At 37.5% G+C, this 20,904-nt stretch overlaps 1 protein-coding gene across 8 annotated transcripts in view; it reads right to left on the reverse strand.

Annotated features, from left to right (window-relative positions):
- Positions 1-20,904, reverse strand: part of cobl (cordon-bleu WH2 repeat protein) — a 60,223-nt gene that overhangs the window by 18,632 nt on the left and 20,687 nt on the right. For 5 of the 8 annotated variants that reach the window (XM_034874900.1, XM_034874894.1, XM_034874893.1 and 2 more), the window contains 4 exons: positions 20,407-20,451; positions 18,963-19,051; positions 17,736-17,807; positions 10,051-10,233 (listed from right to left, as the gene is read on the reverse strand). In XM_034874900.1, the coding sequence (XP_034730791.1) occupies positions 10,051-10,233; positions 17,736-17,807; positions 18,963-19,051; positions 20,407-20,451 (389 nt within the window). The remainder of the gene's footprint in view (positions 1-10,050; positions 10,234-17,735; positions 17,808-18,962; positions 19,052-20,406; positions 20,452-20,904) is intronic. The other 3 variants (XM_034874897.1, XM_034874898.1, XM_034874899.1) reach the window with 3 other exon arrangements.

The following is a 20,904-nucleotide window of genomic DNA, read 5'->3' on the forward strand; positions in this document are numbered from 1 at the left end:
TTCTGAAGGCAAAAGGGGGTCCAACCCGTTACTAGCATGGGGTACCTAATAAAGTGGCCGGTGAGTGTATATTGCACACCAGACACCAGAGTCTCTTCCGCCGATCACAGCTGGTCAGGACAAAGCAGTACACCAACGAATGTGCATATTCTGAACAATGATTTACACAAAAGCACTAAGAATGCAATGCAAGGAAAGTCTGGTGTTTCCATTAAATGTTCCACTCTATGGTTTGAGGGGTGAAGGCCCCTATGTTGGAGCATGTTGATCAGATAGGGCCACCCATGGAGGTTCCAACCTGGTGGCGTGACCATTCATCGGTTGTTTTGAAGGACTCTTGACAAATGAGGGGCTTTGTTACAGGGCAACATTACGGTACTAATGTGGATTGTTAAATGAAGTCTGTGTGTGTGTGTGTGTGTTTGTGTGTGTGTGTGCATGCATGCCTTAGTACATTCATATATAAACTGTCTCAACACTGAGGGCACAGAGGTCAAAAACATCCTAATAGTAGGTTGAAAGACAGTTAACATTATTTTGTGTGGGTGTGTGTGTGTCTGTGTGTGTGTGTGTGTGTTTGTGTTTGTGTGTGTGTGTGTGTGTCATACTAAACATGTGCGGATGTGTCGGATATATGAGGAGAAGAGTATAATGTTAAATGTCTTAACAATGTGTGTGTGTGAAATGTAGGCTAGCTAAGGATAAGGGGCGACACATGGCTGACCCAGCTCAACTGTTGTCTACTCTGTCTTACTAAATTACTGAAATTGAATGTTTTCTTCCCTTTTCCCTACATTGACAGTGATAATCATGGACACAGTGAGTTTGGGGTTAGGGGTTAGAGAAAACAGAGTAGAGGAACAGTAATAGTAGAAAGTTCTCACAGTTTGATGTTTATAAGGTTTCCTTGACAAACCATCAAACCAAAGCCATAAATGTTAATTAGGTAGCACGGGTGGGGAAAGAAAAAACAACAACGAAAAAATCGATACAGCCTAGTATCGCAATATTTTCTGTGGCAATACTGTATTGATACTGTCACTGTCAGTTTGTCTGCTTGACAATCCCATTTTGCAGCAATAACATTGAAGGGAGATGAAAACACAGAGAAATGTATATTTTTAGATTAAACAGATGTTGACAAAGTTTCCTTTTGGGGACATCATTCAAAATTGGGAAAAATTAGAAGTTAGAATTTTTTTTGTAAATTGCAATGTATCGCAGAAAATTGTAATATGTTTAAAAGAGTTATATATCGTATCGTAAATTACGTGATGATATTGTATCGGGAGGCATCTGGTGATTCCCACCCCTATTAGGTAGCATGTAGGTGCCATATGGATAAAAACGGGTATTCAAAACATTGGAGAACCCTTTTGCAATTATGTAAGCACATAAAGTAATCTGAAAACTGCTGCCCTGGTTAAAAAAACAAACATGCAACTCATCTCAGCTGGTATTCTTTCTATAATTGAGTGAAATGGCAATTTCTAAGTGACCATAAACTTTTGACCAGTAGTGTATATAGAGGTTTCAAATCTCTTTTCAATTATAATCTTTCCTGTAAAAATAAAGGCCTAAAATGTCAAAAAAATCATTTAAAAAAAGCAAAATAAAACCTTTGGAGTATACTATAAGAACATTCTTATGTTATTACATTATAGTATTTAATCTGCCAGTCCATGTGCCATTTAACTTTTATAGTTTTATAGTTATACAGTTTGAGCAGCATGCCAAGATACTTGTGGCTCTGTTTCTAAAGAATCCCCGTATATAAATATGGGGTAAGGGGACTGTGCTTTTGTAAAATCAATTGGTATTTTCTTTGTTTTGTTTATTTCAGATAATGTTTGACTTCTCACAACAGTCAATAAAAAAGTCAAGAACTGGCCAGCCATGTTGAGTATATCATGTCATATTTGGTTTATATCATCAATGCTCTTTTGAAGACATATGTAAAATGTACATTGCCATGCTAAAGCTGGAGAGTGTGCCGTTTCATCTGTAGTACACATTAACAAAAACAACAGTTCTAGGAAGGATGAAGAACGTGGATGAGAGATGAAGAGAGGAAGGGCTGCCTGTTTGCTTTGGCAGCTGAAGCCTCCTTTTTCTTTGCTCCAACTGATTCAGAAACAAAATGTTTTGTTCCTGCAGAATACGTGTAGAGATGCAGTGGAGCCATTTGGCAAATGGGTAAACATCCTTCTCTACATCCTTCCAAACCTCTCTACTGACCCCTCACATCAGGAACACCCAGGTTACCTTTATTCTTACAGTCTTGCCCTGCTTTTCTTATTTTTACCCTCCCTTTTTTTATCTCGCTCTCTCGCAGATTCTTATCTGAATGAGGCTAAGCGTATCCAACCACTTATACAACTGGGACTAACAGCAATGAAACCCAACAGCTGACCTTCTTTATCTAGTTGTTACGACGGGCGTGTATTCATTGGGTGAAGCCTGACCAGTTGACAAGTGTAGTAAAAGATTAAACTGAGGGTGTGCAGCAAAAGAAAGGCTTATATTAAGGGCAAACAAAAAAAGAAAAGGAACAAAAAGGAAAGAAAGAAAAATCCTTATAGCAACGCTCATTGAAAACAGATCCAGTAGCAACTTGTGTTTTGTCTGGGTGACTGAACCAATGCTGTGCATTAGAGCAGATTTAAGTTAGCTACCATTGCAGACAATTACGGGACTGATGGATGGCTCTTAAAAAACAAGTCTCCTTCTGCTGCCAACTCTCTACTTTCACAGAGCGACAGATCATCAGGAAGAAAAATGTAGCCAGCTTGATCAATCAAGAAGCCACACAGACGGAGGCAGGACTGCAGCCAGACAAAAACAAATTCTAGCACCACAAAAAACCGTTTGGACAGTATAGTGCATGAAGCTCCAGCTGGCATATTGTTAAACACACATGCACAACTGAATACATACAATGTAACACATGTGCACAGCCATGCAGGACACAAAAACCAGTAGTTTAGACCAAACATAAAAAATACTATACCCTCGTCTCTCACAATAATGCAAACAGTCACAATTAAGTTATGATCAACAATCAAATGATATGGGGCAATCTGATCTGACAGCTGGATTTCCCTTGAGAAATGTTATTTCATAGAGATGCTACCATGGTTCATTGGTGTTCTTCCAACTGAGAGACAGTTATCACATTTTAATTACCACATCAGGGTGAACAGGCTTCAGCAAACAGACGTAAAATGATGTGATGTAAACTTATGACTATTTCCGCTCTGGCTCGTGTCACCCCTTCCTTGTTTTAGGTTGAATAAGAAACTCTGTTGTGTAGAGTAAAATGAAATGAATGAAATGGTTTTGTATTGAATTAGACCTTACTCGATTGGCAACATTATAAAGGAATTAGAGCTGTCAACCGATTGTCCACAGTTAATTTTGGATTAATCGCGAATTTATCACACATTTTCATCTGTTCTAAATGTACAAATTTAACATTTAAATAAATACTTTCTTACTACTTTAAAGTCTCTATTCGCAGCACTTAAATAAAACTGACTTTTAAAACTAGTTTACCTGTTACTCTTGTTATTTCCATATTCCGAAAGAGCTAGGAGTTCAGTTTTTATTAAAACCAAATTATGACTGGTGTGGTAACTGCCAAATGAATATCAGATTAGTCAGACCATACAAGGCCATGTGACTGGTTGCTGACATGCATTTAACAGGCTATTTCTTTTTAAACAATGTCCAACCGTAGCTCAAAAATGTCAGTCAAATGAAATATGGGAGCAGAGACTGTGCAGTAAAAACGGAAAGTTTATACTGGGCTGCAGGTAATCCACTTCCAAACATTTGTAAACCTTTCTTAACCTGCTTACTGTCCACTGATTACTTTATTAATCCTTCTAGTTTTGCTCTTTAACCCTTGTGTGGTGTTTGGGTCTGTGGGACCCGTTTTCATTGTTTGCTTAAAGAAAAATAATGCTATTTATTATTTCTTCTAACTCAAACTCATTGGCCTTGGCTCATTTTCTGTGAAGAACAAAAAAAAAAAAGTAGCTTCAGTGACTGCACATGGTTTGATACCCCCCTTATGAGGTCATAAGGGGCAAAGTCATCTCCCCTTTCTTTGCTTTGACCTCCCAGAGAATTTGGCCCACCCATGACAAAGAGATGGCTTTCAAACAAGTGGCCGTTGGTCAAGGCCACACCCCCAGCCTCCACCTTGCCCCCCTGTCTCTCCTCCTCCTAAGCTACAGACTCAGAAATGACACATACTAAGGAAAGGTCTTTGTAGGACTGGCTCTAGTGGCTGTAATTCTGCACCAAGGCTGAATTTTGGGAAAGAAACTTCCGATATGGTATTAGGGGACCACTAAGGGTATTTAAAAGCATCCAAAGAGCACTATGTCGTGGGACCTTTAAATGGAAGTGCTGTGAAACTATGTTGTCTTTCTGCACCTGCTATTCTCACACAGTTATAATTTGGTTTACATTTCAAGCACTTTCACCTGTTCTTATTAACTTCTAAGAAATAAACACCCATAATGTTAAAAAATCTTGTTTGTATTTTCTTTTTTTTTCTTTAACCTTTTTTAGTTGAACTTCCTTGAAACAAAATGATCATATGTGATCTCACAAGGATAAATGACAAATATTAACTATAAATGATGTATATATCATTGGTAGTTGAGCTAAAGTAAACATCTATTAAGTATTTTGCCTAAACTGTTATGGCTGTCTTGGTTAATGCTGCTCTTCCACTGTTAAACCTTTCCTCCTGTCATGTCCTCTGACTGCAAGGTGAGGGTGATGCCAAGGTCATGTCAACCAGATTTCACGCTGTACTGCATTTTGGAAATATATCCCATGGCTTATACATTATTAATGTTGCACGGCCTAAAAACACAGACACTTATAAGACATAGTGCTACTCACTTTCTCTCTTTTCCTCATCATCCTCTCTCCCTCATTCTCTTCTTCAGTTGTTCTGTCTTTATCTTTCAGACATCACAACACACATGGGCACAAATGCACTTGCTCAAGAAGCACCTTTTGTTACTGAGCAGTGAAGCAGAAAGCTCAGAATTTCTCTGAAGTCGTTAATCACAAGAGGCAATGTAGACATGGCATCCTTTCCAAACCACAATAAGGGATTGCCTATCGCTGTTGAAAAAACAAGGTTGGTTTCTCTGTACTCAATGTTCCAAAACATTATTTATTTCAGTGCGGCTCTCATGAAGACAGACACAGATTGTTGATTGTTAAGCTGTAGAAGAAGAAAAACTGTAAACGACTCTACGACGACTCCAGCATGTAAAAACAACTGATTCCCCTAAAGTAAAAGACAACTTTACCCTCTTCCTGGATTACTGTGTCCTCTGTTTTTACTGGTGTTGCTATTTCCATTCCCACTAGTGTATATAGCAACCTCAGATATCAAAATGGTCAAAGATCTACTTTCATTGATTTAAATCTTCAGTCTGAGGAAGCGCCGTGGGCTCAAAATGTAACATCATTAAAATACTTTTAACATCCTTGTAGCATTTATAATGAAGATTGTATAACTACCACGTATGAACGATAACATACAATGCTGGTCATGTCACTCAATGGTCACTCACTCTTATTAGGGGTATAAATCAACAGAGGCCCCACAAAAGGATATTATCACGACACTTATGTCACAATACAATGTTATTGGGATTTCAAAACATTCCGCAATGAACCACAGCTTATTACCTTTTTTTCTAACTTCTAACATAACATCTTTTTCATCTAAAAAGATACATTTCTACATTAGAAATTTACATTTACAGCTGACCTCACCAGACAAAAGCCCCATCTAGTGGATGCTTGGCATCCGTGTTACAATAGAGTATTGCCACGGAAAATATTGTGACACTATGCGGTATTGATCCCCCCCCAATTTACCTGAGAAGCAATGTGCTAATCTAAACTCTATTTTTTCAATACCTATAAAAGCACTCTTCTTTAAACTTTTAAAATGTTACACTAGCATTTCTCTTTTAAGCAACACTACTTTAAATTTCTATTATATTTACAGTAGATAACAATACAAATGATGTGGAACTTATTTCCTACAAAAATAGGTACCTACAATAAATACCATTAAAGTCCAAACAAGAACCTCCATAATCATTTTTGCTAGTGTTTACCCAAGTTTACAATATGTTTCAGGTAGCTCATCCAAACTACTTGGAAAAAATGTACGGAACATAAATCTGTCTTAGCCCAACATTAGAAATAATAAAATAAATAAAATCAAAGAGTAACAGGGACAGAGCCCCAGTGTAATGTTACATGTAGCAAAAAATCCACTTGCTCTAAATTGATCATTTGTGATAGACACAGAGGTTGTAAATCTTGCACTAAAATGTTTCCACATTCGACCATAAACACATTTTGGCCTGTTTAATTGTGTCAATTATGTTAATCTAACATTGTTCCTACTATGATTTAAATGATCCTCCTTAGTGATCCCTGCCTCACCCAAGTCTATTTGAAGCATGTAGCTTCGTTATAACAATCTCATCATCCTTATATCTTAGATTATGATGTCAGTGTCTATTACTCAGTTGTAATTCACAATTAGTGGACCCCCTAAGTTTGTTCGGCTTTAGGGGGAGGTCTATAATGAGGGCAGCCATCATAGAGAGCTGTCCTCAAATGATCTGTTATCATGTGCCTAACTCTTCTCCATCACACACACACACACACACAAACACACACTCTCAAATTGTTCCTACTGACAGTTTCTACATAAGGTGGCAGTGACTAACATAAACCTGCATTCAGCAGAATTGAGAAAGTGTTTATAGTGTGTGACAAATCTGAGTCAGCTAAATACAACACGCATAAAAAAATACCAAAAAAACAAACTGCACATATGGTGATCAATTGTGCGTGAGTGACATCTGTTCTCACTGGATCTTTTGAAGATGAAGCGCTACTCTACCGACAAGCTAAATGTTTTATAGTTTAGCTTAATACTGTCTCCAGCAGTACAATGCCAACTTTCATGTACTAAATTTGAAAGTAAAACCTGGATTCTGATAGTAATGGGATTTGACGTGTACAACTGTTCCACGGATCCAAGTCATGCAGAGCTCTTTAATGCAAATGCCCCTGAGAAACTGTCCTGACAAGACCTGGCTGCTATGACTACTTCACTCTCATGAAACTAAATCCTTTTTAATCACCTTCAGACAACAAACCCAGGCCAGTCATGCTGCTAATCTTTGAACACCTCGCACCTCTGTGGTGCCCTTAGGTGACACTAGTTAATCACATTTACCTTCCTTTATGAAACAACAAAACATTAGTAATTCATTTATCTATAAATTAATATGGTGACCACTTAACTGTGAAACAATGTTCTGTTATTACCATATACACGTCTGGAAATCTCTTTACTGTGGACAGCAGAACACATCAACAGCCTGTCTTAAATCTCTCTCCCCGGAGAGATGACACATGAGGTGTCCCGCACTACCGCGTGACCCTGCAATGTGTGGACCACGTGCATGAATACACAGTACATGGGACTAGGGCTGGGTACCGAACTCAATACTTCTTAGGCACAGGCCAAATTGCCTCTAAAGTATCAAGTTTATTTATCGAAAAAGGCCTTGTCCTTCGATACCCAATTTCAATACCTAAGGAGTTAATCTCATCAGTGTCAGTGAGCCAATAAGTATGCAGCATGCTTCTACCAACATCTTATACTGCTGATGATTGGCGGTTTAGCATTACGCATCGTAGAGACATGCAGGGAACACTCTACAATATGCACAGAGACAAGGCTCACGTAGTAGGATTGGAAAAATAAATAAAAAGATTTGTGCCGTAATGTGTAATGTTTAATTTCTTTTTGTTGTTTTCACCGGTATCAAAGTCACCGTGTGGGTATCTTACATTTTTGAACAACACCCAGCCCCACTTTGTGTTCAGACAGGGTAACAGTTCAGAGAAGGCATAAGAGCGAGATGGAGAAATCTATTATAAGACCAGTCATCGAGTCCTCTGATGACCTCCTTACCTCCTGTTCTGTGAAGCTGTCCTTCTCAGTAGTGTCTCTGTATTTCTGCTGCGGTGTCTGTCATAACTCTGAATCGGACAGATAAATTACTGTCTCCCTCTGCACAACTACAATTTGAAGTGCACTACAGGCAAAACCATACTTTTTCATTTTTTAGTATTTGGGCTATTTTGCTTTCATAGCATGTTCAGACTATTGGGTTAAAACATCCAAAATACACATTTAAATGTTTATTCATCCCTACTTTGTCTATTTGCCTAAAAATAAATATCTCCTAAATTCACCAACAGTTAGCATTAGATAATGCCTTGTTTGCAGATTTAAACATTACAATTTCAGAAAAATTGTAGTACAAATATATATCTTAATTTATTCAAGTGGATAAGTTTCATGTTGATATCCGTATGTGTTCACCTGTAGTGTTTTTCACAAGGTATATATCATAATCCTAATTTTTAAAGGCTACTCAAAATAGTTTTTTCTCAGACTCTGAGCCAGAAATCTCCACTTCAGTGGTACTTACATACACCAAACTTTCAAGTGTCATTCCCATCTATATTCCTGTCTATATTCTAGGTATTCTAAGTTTTTTTTCCGATATCATTCATAGCCCGGTAGCCTGGTTCATAACATGGTATACCTAAAAACATGGAAAAAAAAAAATTTTTTATGGTTGTTGACAGTATTTTCTGATTTGCAGTATGGAGTGATAACAGGTTTTCCAAAATTCCCTCTGTAAAAACCTTAGTCTCTAATATGTCAACAAAATTAAACAAATATTTTGAACCTGGCTTTATCCAATGTTCCGATTTCAACATAATTGCATATTGCATACTTAAACATAAAATTTCAGAAAACTTGTCCTAATATAATAATAAATAATGTCCTAATGTCAGTAATCAACTTGGGGCATTTTTATGGTGATGCATATTAGTTCATCTTGTATTTACTATCCCCTAAACAATCACAGCAGCTATAAGGAGCTTTTTAATAAAATCACAATGCACTGCAAAAAGAAAAACAAACAGTGAACATCTATAATTAAGTTGAAATGAATGCCCTAAAGGAAAAACACATTCAGAATGTTACTTGACAATCAAAACTAACTTAATAAAGTTACATAGATAGCCTCTTTAGGAATACACTTAGATTGAAATGAATTCTGGTACGTTTGCTTTTGTGGCCTTATTTAATTACTGTAAATCTGTGTTGCTTGCAATGCTTAACTTATTACTATTTTCTTTTAGGAATGAGAGACGTTGTGAATCAGATCATCCAGGCATGCGTTTGCGCTTTCATTTAATTACTATTCTAATTATACATTTCTCAAATGTTTTCCACTCCTCCACTCTCAGTTGAGTTTAGTTCAATAGGCTAAGGAGGATAACACCATTCTCCATGCCGCACTGAGAACAACATTTCCTCTCGATAACATCCAACAAGAACACTAGCTCCTCTAGATAAACATAAGTTATTATCAGAGGAAGGATGTTGGTTGCTAAACAACATTTCCCAGCATGATGTCTTAATACTATAATGAGACTGCAGGGAGCTGTTTCTCTAATGCAGACAATACAGGTCACTGTGACCTGGAAGAGCTGAATGTCAGGCCAAAAACACCCCTACTAAGGGCTGCGTCAAACACATTGCAGCTTTCAGGGCAGTCCTGAGAGCGGAGGGATTTGGATATTTTATTGAATAGGACCTTTTATGAAATAAAATAAATAATGTTTGTGTCATCATTATAATCCCAATTATACATTTTGGGGAAATTTCTGGATGCATGTCTTTGCACAATAATCAATTCATTTCTGTGTTTAGTTCTATTGTGTGTGATGGGGAGATGTTGAGTTTTTCCTGCAGGTATGATGTTATTAAAACTCACAACTCAGAACCCAGTTTTATGTCATGATGTAAATAACCATGAAGCCTCAAATTTCGAGTTAGTAGTGTGCATCAATATTTATCAGTGTGACTAATTCAACACAGCTCTTTAATCCCCTCACCTCATAACCTTCAAAGCTGGTGTGTCCCATGGTGGGTGTTGGGGCCCAGGGTAGTGCTGGGGCCCTCCTCTTCTTGGTCTCAGCTTTGGGAGACATCCTGGATATGTTCATGACCGACTGAGACTGGCCCAAGGTACTGGGCCTATCTTCTATGCTGGGGACCCCTGTCGCAGTGGGCAGACCCTGTGGGTGATGTCAAAAATAAAGAGGGTGAGGTAAGACTGACACATATGTATGTAAATAGACACATCAATCAAGGTGTCCATGTATAAGACCTTAAGTGACACTTTGCAATACAATTCAAGTGAGTCAGACACCTGAGTTTTGCTGTTATCCTTTAATTGACCGTGTTAGAGTTGCATTACCCGTAACTAAAATGCTTTTGAATTTTGGAGGATTGCCCTTAGTGATCTCTACCTCTCCAAAGGTTATTAGAAGCATAATGCTTTGTTAAATATCATTATCCTTATATCTTATGATGCCAATGTCCTGTCTTTTAAGTCACAATAATTAAAAAAACAACAACAAAACAAATAAAAGAATATGGATTGAAAACCCCTTGTTTCTAGGCCCATGACATAACTTTCAACCTAAATATAATTTACTTTTACATAGAATGATATCCCGCTCACTACCAGTAACAAGCATTGGACTCATATTACTGGCAGTGTTGATTTTAATGGTTGATTGTATGGTTACAACGGTATTATATGGACTTATTTTATATCTAAACAAGCTTTTAAACTGATCTTAGAGGAAGATCCACAACCCCCTCCTTTACAGTGTATTCAAATTTAATAAATAAAAAGCATGCACACATGCACAAGAAACTACACATGCAGTTGTGGTAGTATAGTCTGTTCTTCAGTCACAAAAATGATTGGAACATTTATTATTAATATTATTATTTGACCAAGTCAAAAGTGCAACCACAATTTCAAAGGGTGGCTGCTTCTGACCAAAGATTGGCAAAAAATGGCTTTCAATATCTGATCAAAGAGAGCCCAAAGTGCCCCTGAAAATCTGAATCTCCCCGTGGCTCGGCTTGGTACAGAGCCTTGGCACAACGGGGGTACCAAACCACGACTCGCTCCCCCATGATCTAAGAAAAGAACTGTGTTTAAATTCAGATTAATTGATGCATTCAGACAATGCCTGTATAACAGCATAAAAGCCGAACAAAAAAGAACAAAGTTCAGGTCATTAGAATTAATTGGACCCAAGGTTAGAACAGCTCAGAGAGGGGAGGGATGGGAAAAGAACAGTACTTCTGGAAAAAAAAGTCTTGGGGAGAGCAGTCCAGCAGAAATGTCTGCAGTTTTCTTTTCAAATTGGGGACATTTCACATGTGAAATTATGTTTTCACTGTTGATGATATCTAAATTGTTACAGCATGCAAAAAATATATTTTAGTGGGAAACTTGTTTCCTGTCACTGAAGATAGAGTTTAGCAAGACACATTTGTACTTTTTGTACTATTGAGCAAGGAGACATCTATCTCGAGGATTATTATTAACCCAAACATCTCATTTCTAAGCATTAGTAAAATGCAAAATATCCAAACACTATTGCTCTTATTTTAAGAACTAAAACAACAAGTATATCTGTGCTTCATAAAAACATAAAGATTATAGAAATTAATGGGTAAAACAAAATCCAGAAAGGCATTAACACAGTACAACCTAAGCTTACATCAGAAAAAAACAATGATCAACCTTATAAATAAAAATATTTACAATCAGTTTTCCCTGTGCTGTGTGACTGACAGGGGTAAGGGAGGTGGCAGGGAGGAGGTGGCAGATGGGGACAGACACAACAAAAAATAAATGTTGAAAGTGAAGGATTGATGTGATTTCTATTTGGAACCCTAAAAGAAGGAACTTGCTTTTACCTCACCAAAATATAATGTTCAAAGCTGAAAATTCCAATGAACTCTGTCTGACTTTTTCACCTGCTCTCTTCTACTCCTTCCCCCTGGTAAACAATCTGAAATCTGTCAAAACAGTAAGAGAGGAAAAGCTCGCTGGAACAAACGTTCTGCAGCATTTCGGAAGGAAACAAAGATTGCAGTGATGTCATTATTACAAAACAGGTATCATAAAATGAACCCATTGAATTTCTGCAAAACTTTATCATAAGGAACATGGTTTACTATGCCTTTAGTGCTTAAATGACAAATCATACTACAAAGGTGCAAAGGTAAAAAATCTCCAGCAGATATCATAAAATATAAAATATCAGAATTACTCCCTACTAATCACACTGACTTCAGCGTAGAGGAGAATCCTCCTACACTTACTTTGGACAAAGTTAGTTATTCTTTTAGAATGTAAACACACATCACTGTTTTGCCTGTTTGAAATTAAGTTAACAACAACTCACAGTTTTTAAACCACTTGAAAATATATGATTTTCTCGCCTAAATTTTGACCCTTAAAAAAGTGCTGCAGTTTCCACATTCTTTGGCCCTCTGGGATGACCCTGAGTTCATTGGGAAGTTAACACTCTCAACTTGTTGTTTCTAGTGGCAGTGTGACACTAGGCCTTACTGACACAGAGCTACAGAGGTTAGAACACAGAATTTCTATTTCCGTCCAAGTAAATCATCTGAAAAATTAATAAAAAGCACTACTGTAAGCATATTACATGGGCTACATACTAAAATAGTACCCTAGCCACATGTATTTCTACAGATATGTCTGTGCATTTGTCTTATTTCTTATTTCTAAAAAATCCAAAAAAGTGCTAAATACAAAACTTCTGAAATACAAAAACACATCCACATCACTCACAGATATGTCTGAAAGAAGTACATACATAGATTTATAGAAATAAGTAATCATAATTTCATGAAATGGTGAAATGCCATCAGAAGGCCATATTTTTGTTTTCAGACAGCTGAAAGGGATCACAGGAATAGTTTTTTCTGGCCATGTCTGGTACCATTCAACTTGTCTTCTTATTGGCTACACAGGGATGCCAGTTTTATGACCTCCTCTTATAAGTGGTCGGATCTACTTTCCATCTTTCCCACGTGGGCCTAATGGGGACTGTGCGATATCATTGGCTTGGCTTGAGGGTATCTCTTGATAGGCTGATGCTATTGGCTGGGACCAAGGTTCATTGCAATCTGCAGAAGCCACTGATTGTAATGGAGTGTCGACCTTGGTTTTAGCCCACACAGGGAAAAAGTTACAAGAAATGATGCACTATCTAGATTTCTGAACGTCGAAACTTGGCCAGAAACTACAAGATTGTGAGGGGACCAGCTAATTATGGATTACAAGGCTTGGATATTCTAATTCCTTGGAGTGTTTGCGATTTAGGAAATCAACGTTTATGACTATCTTTCACCGCTGTGGATAAAGACACGAGGACAAAGGTAGGGATGCACGCTCGATTTAGACAGAAATGGTGCAGTGTTTCTTAACTTCATAACGTGATTATAACCGCTGTAAGTCACCTTATGCTTTGTGCGGGGGCTTGATGGAATCACAAGACTTTAAGCTTTCTAATGATGTGCTGCATGACCGTGTTGGTGGCGATTTAATGCTTGCAATTCATAAAAAACAATTCATGAAAACAAGTTTTGGAAAAACAGGTACCGTTTGGGGAACCGTGCTCTCAGACTGGTTAATAAATGTGATTAGGAATGAAATACAGAAAGATTATACTTCCTTGGTGTATGACAAGCTGCCTAAGGAATAACTTGACACCTGGCTTTAGACAGCTTGATTATTGCACAGGTGTGCCTTAGGCTGGCCACAATAAAAGGCCACTCTAATATGTGCAGTTTCACCAGCAAAGGAAAAGTGCTCCCCAACACAAATTTAGACAGATTTGTAAACAATATCTGAGAGAAATAAGCATGTTTATATTTATATAAAATAGTAAATTAGCAGGACTACTACAAGCACCCATACACTGTATGCAATTTATATACTTGTGTGTGTTGGCTGCAATTTTAACTAAGAAGATACTTGGTCATGTACTAAGTGCAAACTTTAATTTCTTATATCTCTAATATCTTTAATATCATTGTTAATATATTTTACTTTCGGTGCTAGAAGTAACACTATCATCAAAACTATTCATGCCACAGAGAAATCCTATGCCTGAAAATGGGACCAACTCCCTGCCACTTTGAGAATGTTGGATAGGGCCGATTTGCTACTCTGAGATCCTTGACAAATATGGGCCATTCAAAAAAATCTAATATAACCAATTTAAAAAAACAAAAACAGAAAACAATCCCTATTTATGCTCTCGGACCATGTTAATGTTTTAAGACCACACGCACAAACACGCACACACACACACACACAGACACACACGTGCACACGCACACACACTAGTTTAGCCCCTAATGAACAATTAGAGATAAGAGGTTGGGCTTTTAGCGCTAATGTAGCCAAGGTAGGGTAATATGATGCCTTTAGGCTGATAACTGTGTGTATGTGTGTGTGTGTGTGTGTGTGTGTGTGTGTGTGTATGGTCTGATAATTGTCCCTGGCTGAGAAACAATCATATCAGAGAGAAAATGCCCAGCTGCATTAAAGTCCACTGGATGGCTAAGAAATAGCAATGTTGCTCCCACTGTCTTGGATACATTTTAGTGGTTTAAATATATTTCACATCAAAGCAAACGTCACACCCATCTATATTAGTTTGAATGTTATGTCATGCACTGCAGCCATATTTACAATTCCTTTTCTTGTCCCAGTCTTCCTTCATTGTTTTTAACATTTTTAAAAGGAAGTTGTATAGTCAGAACTATATGATGTAGAAATTAAAAAGATGATTAGGAAGAACCAAAACGAAGCTTAGACCTTACAAAGGATAATAACTTAAAAGGATTCAATGTTGACGGGCCAGATGCACAATGTTGAAGGATGCACAGATGCACAATGTTGAAGGAAACGCTAAGAACAAAGAAGTAAAAGGGTGGCGTAGTCCATCCAGAAGCTTTGTGCTTGGCAGGACAGTGAAGTGAACAAAAATGAGCCAGGCAGTGGTTTTCCAGCTAATACAATCAAACTCCATATTGATCAGAGTTGAGCCACAGACGGCTGCTGCTGAAGTGAAGTCCATGGCTTCAAAATCAAATTAACATGATTGATTTATAGATATAACAGGTAGAGAGCTGCTCAATGCAATGTCAAAATGTGCGTCTAGATGTAGGCTCTGCACCTACACGGAAGTGGTCGTAGCGAGATCATTCTGTGGTTCCAGTTTGTTATGAATCTCCTCAAAACTGCTCTTCACCAGTCATATAGGCTGCTATGTATCAGGATCCTTCTGAGTCCTTGATTGTCAAAAAGCCCAGACTGTACACTCCCTTATTAATGGTAAATGTAGGATTAAGGCTATAAATATCACTATAGATGACTTTTTCCAACAGCCATTGTATAGTTCAGTACTCGTATTTGTAGGAAAGAAACGCAGCCCTGTTAGTACTCCTCTTTGGACCTGTGAGTGCTAACACACTGCTGACAAACGTTCTGGAGACTCCTGCTGCCCTCTGGAGGACTTAACACACATGACAACAAATCAACAATCAATTGTACAGGAGGACCAATTCTGTTGGCCATATTCTGTGATTACCCTGAGCTTAAAGAAAACTTTTAACTTGGCATATTTCCCATGAATGTGGCTATTGTGATTACATGGCTGATGGTAACATTACAGTTACCCCTTCCACTGGGAGACGAGGAATTGCGCAAAGCGCCAGAGCTGCACAACTTTTCCTCCTCCAGCTTTCCAGATGAACCTAATTTTTACGTGAATTATTTCAAACGGTTGTTACCACACAATGATTATTTGCCCCATCAACTCAAGTAAAAATGATTTTAATAATTAAAGGTACAATATGTAACGTTTCTGTATTAGTGTCTAAAAATGACCATACCTATTATATATTTTTTTGAGTTGTGTTCTTACACTATCCCAAATCTTTCCGTCAAATGTCAAAGCCAGAGATATCTGTTATTTTATTTCTGACACGGGACGTTTCCTTAAGTCGTCTGTCAGTGGCGTCGTATAACTTTTCACCATCTAGTTAATTGTAACATCCGACAAAACACTGGCACCCAGATGATACGTTTAAGAGGAATTGTAAATAATACAATGTCACAGAAAACAATACTTGTAACCGTAATGCTGCTTTAACTGCAACAAGGCATCACTTTGTGATGGATTACATGCCACTTTGCAACACAGTAATGCAGCAAAGATCTTATTTATTGATACATATCAATATCAATCCAGCATAACGTTCCTACAGTTTGCTGGCTGACAAGTATCTAACATTAATTCTAATGCTTGGTGGATAACACTATAGGGTTACAACATTGCTCAACACGCTCATAAACTTATTAGTAGTATTATTGTCTTGACCACGTATGAAAGCAGCACTGGGCTAACCCACAAATGAGTTCATTAGTTATGTTAACGTTAGCCTATAGAAACGACTAATCTAATGCTACTTCAGCTAGCACACTCCGGTCTGTCTGCCTCACTCCCCCGGCGCATAGAGACTTCATTTGGGATGAGAGAAGACAACAGCCCCAGGACATGTAGAATTAGCTAGTTACCGCCAGCCAACAGCTACAAGTGAAATATATTGTGATAGTGTGGTTTTACCTCCTGGCTAATGTTAGCAGCCTGGTTCACTGGTCAGCTACCAAAACAGATTGAATAAAAAAAAACGTAATTATGTTGGGGAAAATGCAGCTATTTCATTAGAATGACAAAAATAAACATTACCGAACGTAACTTGTATAAACTTGAATGGGTACACTTGTTCATGAACAGATGCATTCTAATCAGAGGTGTATAACAATAAAAACTACAATTCCCATCACATACTTTCACACAACTTCCCAACTTCATCCCAAGTCTGTGTTTACAATCCATTGTTTTGGTTGACCCCATAGACCCAATAGCGGCAGAAAGTTACATATTGTTTCATTTACTCCATCAAATGTCCAAACTAATAACAATGTGTTAAAATGACATAATGAAAAGAGAAAAAAAAAGAAACATTTAAACTGCAGCCAAGACGTCAGAGCCTCTAGGGTTATGCTTTTGAAACTGATTCACTTTTCTGTTGTTGGTATACAGTGGTAATTCACTCACCATCCAGGAAATCAGAATATGACTATATTATTCACTAAAGTGAAACTCTTTGATGATATTGGCATTGTCCACCAGCACTGGTTTGACCTGAGTCAATCAACATTTTGCATTAGTCCCATATAAACAGCATATCTAAAGTGTCATTTTTAGTGTTTCATCAAAATCAACCATGAAGATGAATATAGTAGGCATACAGTGCAGTATATTATAAAAAACATGTACCCATGCTGAAAGAGAGAAGGCTTTTATATTCATGCCACATTAAAGTATCATGCAAGAAATTAACATAATAACAGGAACCCCCCCCCACCCCATATGATGAAACCCAATACTACAGAAGTCCAATGAGTACTACCTTTGTTTAGCTTTTCTAATTTCTGTTGCGAGAGCAACAAAAGTATCAAAGAAGTGATGATTAAACGGTTTCTGATGATACTGGTTTGTGTGATATTGTACATGTGTTCATTGTACATGTTTCAGAGCTCAAACTCCCACTATGCTTATACTTATCACACCTGGATGATGTCAGATGTGTTAGTAATACTTACAAGTGATTGTGTGTCTGTATTTTGGATGGTTTTATCATCACAGTCATCCATGTCCACAGATGATGTTTCTGTCTGCAAACGGAAGGCACAGCTAACATGCAGCAATCAAATGTTCAGCCATGCATTTAGCCTGCCTCGGTTGTAAATCTGAATAAGTATGAATGGCATGCACCACTCAAGGTTAGTTTGCAGATTATAACACAATCTCATATTTCTCGTGGCACTTCTGCAACTAAGTCACTGCTAAACTTTGTGGACAGTTACAATACCATTAAAGCTGAACTTAATTCAATGATTCAAATGCAATATTGTGTATTTAGGACCAATGACAGCTTTAATAAAATAAGACATAATTATACTGGTGAAATGATTAAAAAGCAAGATGAATACAGAAACACAATGTCAAAAAAGCCTCATGTATAAACGTTGCGTACGCACAAAAAGCTTACGTACGCTGGTTTGTGATGTATAAAAAATGTACTTGACGTGAGAATTTGCGGGCCGTCACACAAAGTCTTTTCTTGCTCCGTAACGTGGAAAAATCTAACTGAAAAGTGATGAAAATTACCAAATATTCCAAAAAAGTTTCCACTTTTCTTATTGACATTTGTCTGCAACATTGTCTATGAAACAAAAAAATAAAAATAACCATATCCACTAATATTCCATCAAAATTTGTGAGCTCAAACTCACAAATTTACAACTCACAAATCAGTGGGATAAAATTGCTTATTGTACGTAATTTGGATTGACACCGAGATGCATGTTGTTCTGTATCTGGTGTGGCGCTGCCATTATCGGCTTGATTTCTGCTTCATCATCCAACAGTTTTTTTTTTTTTTATTGCCCGTCATTGCCTTGCTCTGCCCGGTCACCATTTGCCACTCTGGGCATTTTCTTTTATTGCTTATCTGCGATGACAAACCTTCAAATAGAACATTTTTTTTCGGCTCCACCTCGGCAATCAGCCCCTCCATCGTCACAAGAAGTTTTTTTTTCCGTCTGCAGCAGGACGACCTGTTTTGATTGGACAAAAAATGACGTCGGGGCCAAATTTATAGTAATTTCCATATTAATTTATAGGAGGAGACAAGGCGTGGTCGGTGGCTCGTTCACATGCGCCCAATTTCAGGTTGATTGTGATGTGTAAAGGAAAGGTGGGCCGTACGTCATCTTCTGGTATGAAAGCTACACAGTCTTTTATACATGAGGCTCCTGGAGTCTTACCTTGGTTTTCCTCCTGCTGAACTGGAAAATACCCAGAAGACCTTTCTTTTCCGCCCTGCCCAAACTGTTAGTACTGGAGTGGATGGAGTCTACGAAAAGAAAGGGAGAAAGGGGAGAAGAAAAGTATAGTGTCAGTGCAAAGCAAAACAGTCAGGTTAATGCTTAGAAACTTTTCATGAGTAATTAAGTAGAAATGAGTGACAATTGATCTTGCCTTGTCATGCATAGGTTAGTTAGGTTAACAACAAAACATAGAGTACCCGAGTCAAACTTTCGTTTAAAAGCATAATTTGGAGGGAAGCACCACTTTTAAGATTTACTGTATTTTTGTTTTTGGACAAATGGCCTTTTGAATGCGAGTGCCAGATGCAATAACTATGATCTCATGAAAATCACTATTTTTAAAAGACTAAGAAGGCTTGACAACACATGACACTTTGCTAAAATTATCACCAGGGGCTCTACACATGAACTGCCAGAAGTGTCGCTCTCCGAATGCAACATAACAGGGAGGAAAGTAAAGAGAGATATAAGCTATAAATGCACAGATAATATGTTGTTTTGTCATTAGTGGACAAAAATATCGACCTTTTAGTTGAAAAAGGAGCCTCATATGAGAATGACATTTCTTCCTATAGTGTCCGTTCATTTGCATTCGGAGATTGACTATTTTTGACTGGCAACATGGCCTCGAGCAGAAAAACCAACAGCTAGAGTGAGTTGTTCAAAACCTTTTTTAGTAAACACTGTGTACACATTTAATGTTCTCAATGCTCGAGCTCATGTGTAGAGACCCTGGTGATACTTTGAGCAAAGTTTCATGTTGTGTCAGGCCTTATAGTGTTTTAAATAGTGATTTTGATGCGATCATAATAGCGTCGTTAGCACTACCATTCAAAAGGCCATTTAATCAAAAATGAAAATACGGTAAATTTTAAAAGTGGCACTTTCGTCCTAATTATGGGTTTAAACAAAAGTTTGACTCATGTACATTCACAAAAGACCCTAGGTTGCATTTTGGCAAGAGTTACGCTATAATACTCTTATTTCATTCACAAAGAACTCACTAGAAACATCTGCTAAGTTTCGTCACCAGAGAGCGCTATAGCTTCATTTTCTCAAAGACCACCTTTAACCTTTACAGTCTACAAAGCAGTAAGTAAGAATTCTAATATGCAGAGGTATGCTACAGAGTTATTTGCATTCTGAAAAAGCAGAAACAAAACTAAGTTATAATAATTCGTTTCATAAATCAAATGAACGGCGTTGATGATGTAGTATCAAAATTACAATGTCATTAAACCAACAACATTTTTTTTGAGATGGAGTGGCTAACAAGCAGAAAAAAAAGGTTAATAAGCAGACAACTATACATTGGGTTAAACAGCTACATACGGTTGGCACCAGCAACACTAAGACAAACAAGACTTATCATGACTAATACCTGAGTAGTTAAGCGCAGGCGCAGAAGCCATTTTAGGCTGGAGAACTGAAAAACAACAAAGTTTAAAAAACATATGAAGTTATATATGGATAACTTACCTGCATCAAAAATATTTACTCAATCTGTTGTATTTGCACTTATGTAGCACCACAACACAGCAGGTAGTGTTTCACTAGATGGAAGAAACACTTTTCACACTGCATTTGAACTTATTATGGCACAAACTAAACCATTTGTAGATTTCCCTTGATAACCCAGGTAGCATATCAGTGTATATAACAGTGACAGGTTGAATACCAAACTATAACCACTATGTAATAGTATTTGACCTTAGACGATCATAATATTATAAACGTTCTTGCTTATATCCTTCATGGCCATAAACCACAAGCTTTTCCTCTGAGATCACCCGCTGTAACTAAACCAATATCTATAAATATCACTGGGTGTGATATTTTATTATGGCAATGAACCGTGATGTTTGATCTTAGAGCAAAA

The sequence above is a fragment of the Etheostoma cragini genome, chromosome 6 (assembly GCF_013103735.1).
Source record: "Etheostoma cragini isolate CJK2018 chromosome 6, CSU_Ecrag_1.0, whole genome shotgun sequence".
NCBI lineage: Eukaryota > Metazoa > Chordata > Actinopteri > Perciformes > Percidae > Etheostoma > Etheostoma cragini.